Genomic DNA, 11,831 nt, shown 5'->3' on the forward strand with positions numbered 1-11,831 from the left:
CGGGGCGTGGGCGCGGCGCGGCGGTGGTGGTGTACACTGTTCGCCCACACGCGTCGGCACTCGGACGCGGACGGTTAGGGTTTAGGGTGTGCCACCCTCGATTTTCGCCCGCGCGTCGGCGAGCGATCGATCGCGCGACGACGACGCGCGACGACGGCGCCCGTCGCCATGGGCGCCGCGTCGAGCGTGGAGTTTCCGTGGGACCCGTGGACGCGCGTGCCCGTCGTCGCGGCCGTCGCGAGCGCGGTCGGGGAGGTGCGTCGAACGCGATGGCTGGCGAACGTGACGCCGCGATGGCCGCGGGACGACGTCACGGCGACGCGTCGACGCGCGAGGGGACGTGCGACGGACGCGTGACTCACGGAAGACGCCGGACGTCGCGCGCAGGGGATGAACGAGCGGTTGGGGACGCCGAGAATCACCGGGTACTTGCTCGCGGGCGCGGCGTGCGGGCCGTTCGGTTTGGGCGCGTTGACGGCGAGCGGGACGAAGCGATTGGCGATCGTCGATAACGCGTGCTTGGCGTGCATAGGACTCGCCGCGGGATCGGAGGTGTCGTTGCCCGAGCTCAGGAAGAACGCGCGGAGGACGGTGGTGACGATCGCGAGCGTCGCGGCGTGCGCGTGGACGCTCACGTTTTGCGCGTTCGACGCGGTGTTGGCGAGTAGGGTGGAGTTTTTGCGGGGATTGTCGGAGCGACACGTCAAGGCGGTGGGGAGTTTACTCGGAACGCTCGCGTTGGCGCGATCGCCGGCGAGTGCGATGGCGGTGATATCGGAGATGGAGGCGAGCGGGCCGTTTTGTTCACACATTTTGTCGACGACGGTCGTCAAGGACGTCGTCGTCGTCGCGCTCTTCGCGATGAACGTCGAGCTCATCGCGCTCAGTGGATTAGATTTTCACAGAATAGTTTTAGACACCGCGACTGCGGTGAGCGATGAGCGTCAGGCGACGCCGAACGATACCGGTGTCGGCAAGTTAAAGGGCGCCGCGCGGAGACTGCTCGTGAGTCTCAAACCGGCGACGCAGTGGGAGACCTCGCACGCGTTGACCAAGGTGTTTCAGCCGCTCGTTCGAGTCATCGGCGCGATGCTGGCGGGTATTTTAGCCGGTATTCTCCTCGGACGGTTGCTCAAGCCGACGGCGTTCGTGTCGAGATGGAAACACGTGCGCATCGCTTGCATCGTCGGCGGCGCGACCGGAATCTTCGTCTTGAGCGAACACTTCGCGTTGGAGCCGCTCTTGGTGTGCGTCGTCGCCGGCCTCGTCGCGGCAAATCGTAAGAATGCGACCGCTGAGCATGAACGAGAGGAGTTACACGCGGCGATAGCCGTGATCACGCCCACGGTGAACTTGCTCTTCTTCACGCTCGCCGGGGCGAGCCTTCGGCTGGAGAACGCGTACAACTCAATCTCCATCGCGGTGAGCTTGGTAATCGTGCGATTAGTGGCACTGTATTACGCCACGGCGATATCGTCGAAGATAATGCGCGTGCCCGCCGTGAGTGAGATCACGGGCGAGAAGCACAAAAACATTGAGTGGATGGGACACGTCACGCAAGCGGGCGTCGCTCTCGGCTTGGCGCGAACCGTCGCCGCGAGATTCCCGTACTGGGGACCATCTTTCTCCACCCTCGCCGTTTCCATCATCGTCATGAATTTGTTCATAGGCCCCGTGCTCTTTCGAGCCGCGATCGAGCTCTCAAAGGAGTCGCACTTAACGCCGACGAGACAGGTTGAGCTCGCGGAGGTCGCAGAGCGCGAGAGCGCGAGTCCTCAAACCGCTTCGAAATCGACGCTCGAGTAGGGCAACAAAGCATCGTTGGTGTCGTATCAGTCGCGTCAGAACGTCATCATCGCGCGATCCGTCGCAGTAGTCGTCGAGAGATAGTCAAATCTCTCGCGTCGTGTAAAACAAAGCGCGCGGCGTAAACCACTTCGATACTAAACATTACATCCTTCCCGTCGAACGAAGAGCTCTCAAACGCACTCGACGCGCGCGCATCACCCATCTCTTCACCCCCGACCTCTTCATCATCTCGTCTACTCCAACTCGAGCCGACGACGCACGTCCGTCCACAGCTTCCCCTTGTTCGCCCGCTCCCAAGCCCTATCGAAGCCGTAATTCAGCGCCTTCTCCCCGACCAACGCCCCTGCGACGATCACCGACACGTACACCGCCGAGTTCTGCGCGCGCGCGCGGACGCGTCGTCGTCAGTCAACCGCGAGACGTCATCGCGTCGTCACCCCGCCGATCGCGATCGGCACCCTCGCGAGCCCGCGTCGACGCCACCGCGACGCCGTGGACGCGGACGCACCGACATGAACGTCTTATAAAACGCGGTGTACATCGTATCGAGCGTCGCGCGCGCGCGTGGGAGTCACGCGTCGACCGGGGCGCGCGGCGCGATCGTCGGCGCGATGATCGTCGCGTTTTTGACGTACACAGACATACATGTCGTGGTGTACGAACTAACAGAACATACTCGACGAATCATACGACTATGTACGCAACGCGCGCGACCTCGACGCGACGCGCCGGTCGAGGCGACGCGCGAGACGACGACGATGCCGCTCAGGCTGGGAAAGAAGGTCCAGCGCGTCGCCCGGGCGATCGCGGAGGAAGTGAACGTCGCCCGCGGCGTCGGGGCGCGCACCGATAAGCACGGGCGCGCGAAGACGTCGCTGTGGGATCGAGGCAAGGTGCGCGGCGATCGCGGCGAACGACGCGAGGAAAGACGGACGCGTGGACGTAGAGAAAGGCGGTGGACGACGGTGTGTGAGACTGACGGAGGGTGGTGACGCGCAGGCGACGATCGCGGCGACGAGCGTGGAGAAGGAACACGCGGAGACGCAATTGGCGTTTTCAAAGGCGACGAATTTCGACGACGTGGCGCCAAAGGAGAAGCACGTGCAGGTTTTACTGCATAAATGTGGACAACATGGGGACGGACAGTCGAGAGCGTTTGTTTTGGAGGCGATCGCGAAACAGATCGCGAGCGCGAAGCCGTGGCGGACGATGTTGAAGACGCACGTGGTGTTGCATCGGTTGCTCAGAGAGTGCGAGGGCGGAGAGTTCAAGCACGAGTTTTTCAGGTTTTTGGAGTTTTTATCTCGGAAAACGCACGCGCCGAAGGAGCAGACGTTGTTTAACATTCGGTACTGGAAAGATGACGCGAATTCAAACGCGACGGAGCTCACGGGATGGACCCGGGCGTACGCGGCGTACCTGGAGGAGCTGTGCGCGCTCAACGCGCACGTCCGAAGCATCGTCGGTAGGAGCGATGCGAATGGCCGAGGTGTGGTGAATCCTTTGAAGGATTGTGATTACGCGACTTTGATGCACGTCATGCCTCTGTTGCAAACGCTGGTGAGGCGAATCACCGATTGCGAGCCAAGGTCGGCGGCGGTGAGAGAGAATGCCGTGTCAAGCTTCGCCGCGGGTCTCGTCGCCATGGACTCTTTGATGATCTATCGCGTCATGAACGAGGCCGTAATCAACTTAGTGGACAAGTACTTCGACACGAACAAGGTGGACGCGGGCAAGGGGTTGACGATTTTCAAAAAGTTTTTGTCGCAGATTGAAGACTTGCAGAGGTTTTACGACGCGTGCGCCTCCATCGGGGCGCTCGAGAACGGGAGCAAATTCACCAAGCTCGAGGCGCCTCCGGCGACTTTTGTGAAGAGTATGGAGGAATACTTTGAATCGGCGCCTCGAGAGGGGTTGCCGCTGCGTGAGCGACGATTAGCAGGCGCTAAGGCGTCGACGGGCGCGAGCACGTCCGCCGCGCTCACGGTGAACCTTCCGAGCTCAAACAGCGGCCCGGATTTGATCGCGGCCGCGCCGGGGCCCGCGGCGCTATCACCGTCTGGCAACGTGATCGATGCGCTCAGTCAGCTAGAACTAGGAGCGCCAAGCGCGCAGGCGAATGATCCGTTCAGTGCCATTCCGGCGCCGCCTCCAGCTCCGGTGGCTCCGGCCAGTTCAAACGCTCTAGATCTCTTTGCGGGTCCGTCCGGTTCGTTGTCCGCTCCAGCATCTTCGATGTCACTGAGTAACCCGTTCGGGGGCGCTCCGGTCGTAGCACCGCCAGCGTACGGCACCCCAACACAGGCTCAATCGAACACGTCCTCGCCGAAGGGCACAAATCCGTTCGGTGACAATCCGTTCGGATCTCCTGTGCATAAGCAGATCGACAGAAACACGCTCGATAAAATGTATGCAAGCTCGCCGCCGCCTTCGCCCAAAGGTAACGCCGGCATGAGCAACATGGCGGCGCCGTACATCAACCCAGCCTTCATGGCTCCGCAACAGCCGTACGCAAACAGTTCACCGCAACAGTTGGCTCTCCCGGCTCCCGGAGCACGATTCCCTCAGCAGGGTGTTCCGCAATACGCCATGCCACCGCAACAACAGTATGGCTCGCCGCAGTACGGCGCGCCGCAACAATACAGGCAGTACCCACCGCAACCGCACGGCGTCCCACCGCCAAGGCAGGAACCGCCCCTACACCCAGCGTTCCGAAGCCCCAATCCACCGGCAGCCGGTTCGTCCGCCGGGCAATCGCCCACGACCTCGAGCGGTAGCTTGATTTGATTCGACACACGAGAACACGCGTTGACGCCTCCAGTGGTGACCGCTGCCAACTACATAATTCGACTCTCATGCGCGCCATCGCTCACGCTCGCGCCGTCGTTCCCACCACGGGCGCACAGCGATCCTCCCCGCGCGCGCGCGTCGCCACAACGCCGCGTCGCGCCGGACGCACGTCCGTGACGTCGTCTCCGCCCCGCACTGGAAACCTCGGCGTCCCGGTCGCCGCGCGCGCTGCACCACTCAAGTCTCGACGCGCCATCGTCGTGCTCAACGCCGCCGCGGACGTCCCATCGTCATCGTCCACCGACGCTAAGGGTGCGGTCTCCGTCGGCGCGCTCGTCCTCGCCCTGGGCGTGGCCATGTTGCTCGCAAGCGCAGATCGCACGATATTCGCCGCGGCGGCGTTGGGGATTAAATCCGAACTCGGTATGTCGATGCGGGACGTAGCGACGGCGCAGAGTGCTTTTTTATGGGGATACGGCGTGACGCAGCTCGCGGCGGGAGCGGCGAGCGATCGATTCGGAGGCGCGCGGACGTTGCTCGGCGGGTTGTTCGCGTGGTCGCTGGCCATTGCGGCGACACCGCTGAGCGCGATGGCGAGCGCGCCGACGACAGCGCTGGCGGTGAGCCGGTTCATGTTTGGTGCGGCGAGTGGGTGCGCGTTGCCAGCGTCGGCGGCAGCGGTTGCGGCGCACGTGCCGCCGGAACGGAGGAGCGGCGCGTTATCGGCAATTTTCGCAATGTTCAACTGCGGGTCAGCGTTCGGTTTGGCCGCCGCTGGAGGACTCATCGCGACCTTCGGGTGGAAGATGATTTTTTACGGCTTCGGTGTAGTCGGCGCGGTGTGGGCGATTGGCGCTTGGGCGGCCATGCCAGAGAGCGTGAAGACGTGGCGAGCGCCGGAATCGAGCAAAAAGGACATCGTCGTCGACGAAAATGGCGAGGAAATGACGGATCTCAGCCCCGAGATCGTGACGCAGTTGCTGGCCCTGTTGTGGTGTCACGTCGTCGTGAACTGGGGGTTCATGATTTTACAGTCTTGGCTTCCTATTTATCTCGCGAATGATTTGGGAATGTCCATCTCTAGTAGCGGCGTCATCGGCGCACTTCCATGGCTCTTCACGGCTTTCATGTCCTTCAGTAGCGGTCAGGTGGCCGATAAGTTGATAGCTCGCGGCATGGAACGATGGAAGGTCCGTCGCTTGGCCATGAACGTCGCCACGATCGGTCCCGCGCTCGGTTTGTTTGCGTTGAAGTTCACGAGCACGCCCGCGGTGGCCCTCGCTTGCATCATCGCCACGACGGGGTTACAGGCTTGTTCCGTCGCGGGTTATCACAGCTACCTGCAAGACATCGCACCGTCTCGAGCCGGCGCAATTCTGGGCTTCACAAACACCGTTGGTGTCGCCGCGAGCATCTTCGCGAATATCGTGACCGGCGCGAGCGTCGAGGCGACGGGAGCGTTTTCGGAGACTTTCATGCTTACCGCCGCTATGTACGCGTCGTCATGTTTGGTCTGGAACTATTTTTTGAAGGGTAAAGTACTCTTTCCGTGATGTACATCGATAGACTGAATAATTATGTGTGCCATTAGATAAGTTGTAAAGGTACTTCTGCTCTTAGACTGCGACCGCGCTCCGACGTTCGGAGATCGTGTGTCCTCGACACGATGTTGACTGCCAGCGAAGCCAGGCGTATAGCGTTGCTTCTAATCGTCAACACGCGGGTCCGCCCCAAAGCGAGTACGTCGTGACTATATAGGTTATTTGTCTACGTGAGAAAGGCCATGACGGTTGCCGCGAAGACGACGAGTGTCAACGCGATGCGGCTGACGGGCGCCGCGCTGGATGAAGAGCCCGGTAGGCTGAAGAGCGCTGCCAGCGTCACGCGTTGTTGCGAGAGCTGAATCAAGCACAGTTGGTTGATGCGCGCGTTTTCCCACACATCGCAGTCTGATGCGGTCGTCTTGATGACGCCATCGTCACTGTTGACGTCGCGGAAGAATCTCGGACAACCGGCTCGGATGGCCTCGATGCCAAAGCTCGAGAACCACACGAGTTGCGCAAAATCAGCCAAGACGAGCGCGGGATGGACGTAAGGGTCCTCAAACCACGCCATGCCTTCCGAAGGGTAGTACCCGGCAGGGGCGTACAGCGGGTCGCCATCGCTCACGTGCTTGTCTAATCGCAAGATCATTCCCGTCGCAGAATTCATAGACGGAAGGGTGCGGCCAGTGAAGTCGAGATTGGCGTGAACTGCCGTTTTGGTCGCCGACGTGCTCGGGTTGTAAAAGTACGACTCGTCGATGACGATGCTCACGCCCGCCATGGCGGTCAGGTAAGCCTCCGTCGAAGGGAAGGTGTGTGAGGTACCACTGACTCCGCTTTGTGCGTACGTTGTCAATCCCGCGGCTGTGCAGATGTCATCTTTATATTTGGCCCAGCTTACGGTGTAAGATCCGCCAGATGCGGTGACCCAGGCGCATTTCAGTCCCGAACGAAGTCTGCCTTGCGACTGCGCCGAGGCGATGAGCGACGACATGTAATTCCACCGTTCGACTTGATCAGCGTAATACGCGTTCGCCTCCGCCTCCTTATTGAAGAAGAGTGAGAGAAATTTGATTTGCTCAGTGCGTTGGAGCATATCGAGATCCGCGTCCGAGGCGTGAAACGCCACGTCCTTAGCGGTTCCCGACGACCCCGTTCCGCCGTCGTAGTGATCGGTGATCACCATATCCAGTCCAGAGATTCCGTTCAAAGCGTTTCGCCACAGCGTACGGTTCTCCGACCAATCCGAGTTGTATTCAATGTGGCTCGCGACGATGACGCCATTTTCTTCATCCCGTTGCACGCACGGCGAGTGCACGTACGCCGGGTCCGTCATCTTCAGCGCGTCCCGCGCCCCGAGCTGCTCCAGGTACCCCACCGCCACCGTCATCGACGTCGCCACCGCTCTCACCGGGACGCTGAAGAACTGCGCATCGCTCGGAAACGCGCTCGAACCGTCGACGTCGACCGTCGGCCGCGGCGTCCCGCACTGATGCAGGACGTACGTCTTCTCCGCCGCCAGCGCGCCTCCGACGAGCGCCTTCGTGCGCACAACCTTGAACGTCTTCGCGTACGAGACGTTAAACGCCGCGCCCACGTCGTAGGTCGCCCGCGTGGATCCACCCGCGGTGGCGTCCGCGCTCAGACGATTCGCCGGTGGGAACCAATCGACGCCGCCGTCGCTCGAGGTCGCGCAGACGGCGTTATCGACCGCGCGCGCGCGCGCGACGAGGGCGAGGAGGACGACGAGGCGTGGGAGGAGTCCACGTGTGCCTCCGAGCATCGTCCCGGCGTCGGAGCGGGAGATGCGAGGGCCGGGGAGGCGAGACGTGCGGATGACGCGCGGAGGACGTCTTCGGGGGGCGGGGTTTGCAAACCCTGGATGGGCGAAGGCGAGAGCCCGGGCGCGACGGCGCGACGGGCGCGAGGGCGTCGGATCGGAGGACGACGGGAAAGATTTTGAATGGCAAACGAAAGTTTTATTTTATTGGTGTGATGCGAGAATCGCGCCGATGTAAGGGTAGAGGACGCGGCGGCGCTAATCCGCGAGACGTCGCTAGATAAATACGGAGGGCGCGGTCGATTCTTACGCCGTCTTTCCGGAGTGTTGGCCGTGCACGTAGTAGTGCTTACCCACGTTGTCGAGGTTTCCGAGCGTTGCCTTCCACGCACCGGCGTAGGTCATGACCTTGTAGTTGAGGTTCCACTTTTTCGCAAAGGCGACGAAGCGGCGAGATACCTCGGGCTGGCGGAACTGCGGCATGCTCGGAAAGAGGTGGTGGATGACTTGGCAGTTGAGGTAGCCCATCAACCAGTTCACCCAACCTTGACTCGGATCGATGTCGATCGTGTGATCGACGGCGTATCGAACCCAGGAGAGATGCTCGTCCGCGGGCACCACATCCAGGTGCGTGTGCGACGTGGAGAAGTGTGCAAACAGATAGCAGCCGCTCACCCAGCTCGTCGCCAAAAATAAGCCGTAGGACTGCATCGCGGTGAATCCGGTCACCGCCTTGATCGTCCACGTGCGGATGACGTGCGCGGCGAGCATCCACACCAACTCTTCGTACTTGCCACCCTTCAAAGCCTTGGAGGGGTGGAGGAAAAACATCCAGAAAAGGAGCACCAAGCCGGACGTCACGGGGATGAAGGTCCACGCCTGAAGGCGCAACCAGTACTTGCTAAAGCCACGGGGACGATTGTCTTCCACCGCGGTGTTGAAGAACGCCACCGCGGGGGTGGTGTCCAGATCCATGTCGTGACGAACCTTTTGAGGCGTCGCGTGATGCTTGTTGTGCATCGAGTTCCACATGTCGCCGCTACCGGCGAGACCGAACCCGGCTGTGAAGGCCTGGATGCGCTTGTCCCACCAAATGTTGCCCGTCAGCGAGCTGTGTCCGCCCTCGTGCTGCACCCAACCGCATCGGGCGCCGAAAAAGCAAGCGTACACGAGCACCGAGGAGACGACGTATCGAGCGTACATCAGGTACGTCCCGAGAGCGTACATCGCCGCGAGCTCGGCGAAGCGATACGCCACGTGCGCCGGAGAGGGCTTGAAGAATCCATCTCTCTCCAATTCTTTCCGCCACTTGGCGAAATCTTGGAGCATCTCCGCGTCGTCCACCTTGGCCGTCTTGGCCGGTCGAGACGGGAGCGCCGCCAAGGCTTTCCTCGCCTTTCTCGACCGATGATGAAACTCCTTGAACGCTTCCGTCGCGTCCGCCCCGGTGTTTGACAACGCATAGAAAATAACCGTTCCTCCCGGGTGCTTAAAATCCGTCACATCGTACTCCACCCCCTCGATCACGACGTACCGCCTCGCGAACGTCTTCGCCAGCGCCGCCGGCTCCATCTTCTCCGCGGACAGCTTCACGTTTGCCTCCGCCCGCTCGCGCTCACCGTCGAACGCGATCTCCACCGTGGGGATCCCATCGTTATTTTCCGTCTCCACGCACATGATCTCGCCTCCGCGCGACGCTCGACGAACCGCGGTCGCGCAAGATGTATTCAAAGACGACGATCGCGCGTCAACGTCACCGATCGTCTCGATCGATCGACGCGCTCGGTCTCGCGCGCGCGTGCGGGGCGGTGAAACCTCGGGAGAGGCGAGGTATGGGCGTCACGCGACCGCGCGTCGACGGTCGACGCGATCGCGCGCTCGAGGGCGACGACGGCGGGTGAAATGTGACGTTTGAGATATTCGGTCGAACTGGCGGCGTTTGGAGAGGTGTGGATCGCGCGCGGACGCGTTCGGCGCGAAGGCGACGAAAGTGACGTCTCTGAAGTGATCTAACGATTGAAATACGCGGCGAGTCCGCGCGTGATGGGGTTGGTTTTCGTCGACGGCGACGCAACGATCGGTGGAGGGGCGTTCTCGTCCGTGGAGGCGGAGGCGAGGGACGGCGCGGCGGCGGGCGGCGACGCGGCGACGCGCTCCGTCGGGTCGACGGCGATGGATGGCGGTCGGATGTCGGCGGTGGTGGGCGTTCTGGGCGTTCTAGGGATGCCGGCGGCGATGGCGAGCGCTTCACCGGGAGTTCGAGATCGCGGTGACGGTTGCGCCATCGGAGTGGAGGTGGAGAGGGTGGCCTCGAATCGCTCGCGCCAGTAGCGCGCGTCGCTCTGGTAGAGCGCGCGCGCGCGTCGCTCGTGTTCCAAAGCCTCGATCACGTCTGATGGCGCGTTCGGCTTGACTGGAGACGTACGGGGAGCCGCCGCGAGCTGCGCTCTGAGCTCCTCCACCTCGCGCGCGAGGTTCTCTCGCTCCTCGAGCGCTTGGTCGAGCCGCGCCTCGAGCGTCTGCGCCTTCTCCTCTGCCACGCTCGTCTCGAGCTCCGCCGTCGCCGCTCTCGCGTCCGCCAGACGGAGCGCAGCTGCGTTCTCAGTGAATATTTTGGATGCCGCCTCAGCGCGAGCGACGACGATATCGACTTTCCTTCGCGACTCGAGGATCTGAGACTCGGCTTCGCTCAGCGCTCGACTCAGCGCGCTTTCCGCCTCGCGAGACTTTCTCAACTCATCGTCTCGTCGCTCGAGCTGAGCCTTGAGCTCGACCATCGAGGCGATTTCAGTGGTCATTGTCGTCATCGACTCCTTCGTTTCTTCCATCGACGCGCGCGTGCGAACGAGTTCATCCTCGACTTGCGCGCGCGCGGCGGCGGCGCTTTCCGCGGAGGACTCTGCCATTTCTCGTTTCTTCTCCTCCTCGCTCAACAACCGACGGAGCTCCTCCAGCTCCTCTTGGATTTTCGAAGATATTGATGTTTCCGCGCGGGAGCTCGCGAGCTCGGCTCTCACGCTCTCGCACTCGTCGCGCGCCGCGTCCGCGCGCGCGTTTGACGCCTCGAGCGCCGCGCGCAAATCGTCGCGTTCACCCTCAATCTTCGATTTCTCTCGCGCCGCCGCCTCCGTCGCCGCCCGCACGCGTTCGTCCACCTTCTTCACCGCCTCCATCTCGAACTCTTCCCGCGCTTTCGCCAAAGCCTCCTCCCTCGCGCGCCGCGCCTCCGCCAGCGCCGCCGCCGAGCTCAGCGCCTTCCGCAGCGTCTCCCTCAATTCCGCCTTCACCCCGTCTCGCTCCTCGCGCACCACCGCCATCGCATCCATCTCCTTCCCCAGCGCCTCCTCCGCCGTCACCGCGCGCGCATTCGCGCGCTCTAACGCCTCCTCCCGCGCCTCCAGCGCCCGCTCGAGCCGCGTCACGTCATCCCCGAAACTCGCGTACGCCTTCGCCACCCGTCCCGCCTGCGCCGCCGCCGCCTTCAACCGCTCGCGCTCTTCGCGCACGATCTCACATTCGCGCTCGCTCGCCCGCAACCGCGCTCGCAGCGTCTCGAGCTCGTTCGTCGTCGTCGCGCCGTCGTGCACATCGTCCTCTGCGTCATCATCATCCGCCGTCGGCGTCCCGTCGACGCCCGCGTTCGCGCGCCCGGCCTCGGCGTCGACCGAGGACGATCGCCGGGACGCCGGGACGAACGACGGGGCGTCCGCGCGCACCATCGCGCGCGCGAACGGCGTCGACGCGCGCGGCGCGACGGGTCCGGGCGCTGTGCCGTCGCGTGCGCGGACGCGTACGGGGTTTCGTTTCTGACCCCACGCCCGTCGCGTGCGCGCCCGCGTATGGGGAACGTTTCTGACCCCACGCCCGTGACGTCACCGCATCGACGCCATCGCGACACACCCCGACGG

General features: G+C 62.8%; 7 protein-coding genes across 7 annotated transcripts; 3 read left to right on the forward strand and 4 right to left on the reverse strand.

The window, feature by feature from the left end:
- Positions 1–390: 390 nt before the first annotated feature.
- On the forward strand, positions 391–1,806 carry OT_ostta13g00990 (Cation/H+ exchanger; the record flags this gene model as incomplete). The annotated part of the gene is made up of 1 exon (XM_003082524.2): positions 391–1,806. The coding sequence occupies one exon, from the start codon at positions 391–393 to the stop codon at positions 1,804–1,806; it is 1,416 nt and encodes a 471-aa protein (XP_003082572.2).
- Positions 1,807–2,042: 236 nt separating this feature from the next.
- OT_ostta13g01000 (Cytochrome b-c1 complex subunit 9) lies at positions 2,043–2,350 on the reverse strand (the record flags this gene model as incomplete). The annotated part of the gene is made up of 2 exons (XM_003082525.1): positions 2,043–2,186; positions 2,318–2,350. 2 exons carry the CDS (start codon positions 2,348–2,350, stop codon positions 2,043–2,045), a joined length of 177 nt encoding a protein of 58 aa, XP_003082573.1.
- Positions 2,351–2,567: 217 nt separating this feature from the next.
- OT_ostta13g01010 (ENTH/VHS) lies at positions 2,568–4,596 on the forward strand (the record flags this gene model as incomplete). The annotated part of the gene is made up of 2 exons (XM_022982683.1): positions 2,568–2,702; positions 2,809–4,596. The coding sequence occupies 2 exons, from the start codon at positions 2,568–2,570 to the stop codon at positions 4,594–4,596; spliced, it is 1,923 nt and encodes a 640-aa protein (XP_022840182.1).
- A 68-nt stretch (positions 4,597–4,664) lies between these two features.
- On the forward strand, positions 4,665–6,152 carry OT_ostta13g01020 (Major facilitator superfamily domain, general substrate transporter; the record flags this gene model as incomplete). The annotated part of the gene is made up of 1 exon (XM_003082527.1): positions 4,665–6,152. The coding sequence occupies one exon, from the start codon at positions 4,665–4,667 to the stop codon at positions 6,150–6,152; it is 1,488 nt and encodes a 495-aa protein (XP_003082575.1).
- A 214-nt stretch (positions 6,153–6,366) lies between these two features.
- On the reverse strand, positions 6,367–7,926 carry OT_ostta13g01030 (unnamed product; the record flags this gene model as incomplete). The annotated part of the gene is made up of 1 exon (XM_003082528.1): positions 6,367–7,926. The coding sequence occupies one exon, from the start codon at positions 7,924–7,926 to the stop codon at positions 6,367–6,369; it is 1,560 nt and encodes a 519-aa protein (XP_003082576.1).
- Positions 7,927–8,229: 303 nt separating this feature from the next.
- Positions 8,230–9,600, reverse strand: OT_ostta13g01040 (Cytochrome b5-like heme/steroid binding domain; the record flags this gene model as incomplete). Its single annotated transcript, XM_003082530.1, has 1 exon — positions 8,230–9,600. The coding sequence occupies one exon, from the start codon at positions 9,598–9,600 to the stop codon at positions 8,230–8,232; it is 1,371 nt and encodes a 456-aa protein (XP_003082578.1).
- A 332-nt stretch (positions 9,601–9,932) lies between these two features.
- On the reverse strand, positions 9,933–11,642 carry OT_ostta13g01050 (unnamed product; the record flags this gene model as incomplete). Its single annotated transcript, XM_022982684.1, has 1 exon — positions 9,933–11,642. One exon carries the CDS (start codon positions 11,640–11,642, stop codon positions 9,933–9,935), a length of 1,710 nt encoding a protein of 569 aa, XP_022840183.1.
- Between the last annotated feature and the right edge of the window lie 189 nt (positions 11,643–11,831).

This window comes from Ostreococcus tauri (assembly GCF_000214015.3).
Source record: "Ostreococcus tauri WGS project CAID00000000 data, contig chromosome 13, whole genome shotgun sequence".
Taxonomy (NCBI): domain Eukaryota; kingdom Viridiplantae; phylum Chlorophyta; class Mamiellophyceae; order Mamiellales; family Bathycoccaceae; genus Ostreococcus; species Ostreococcus tauri.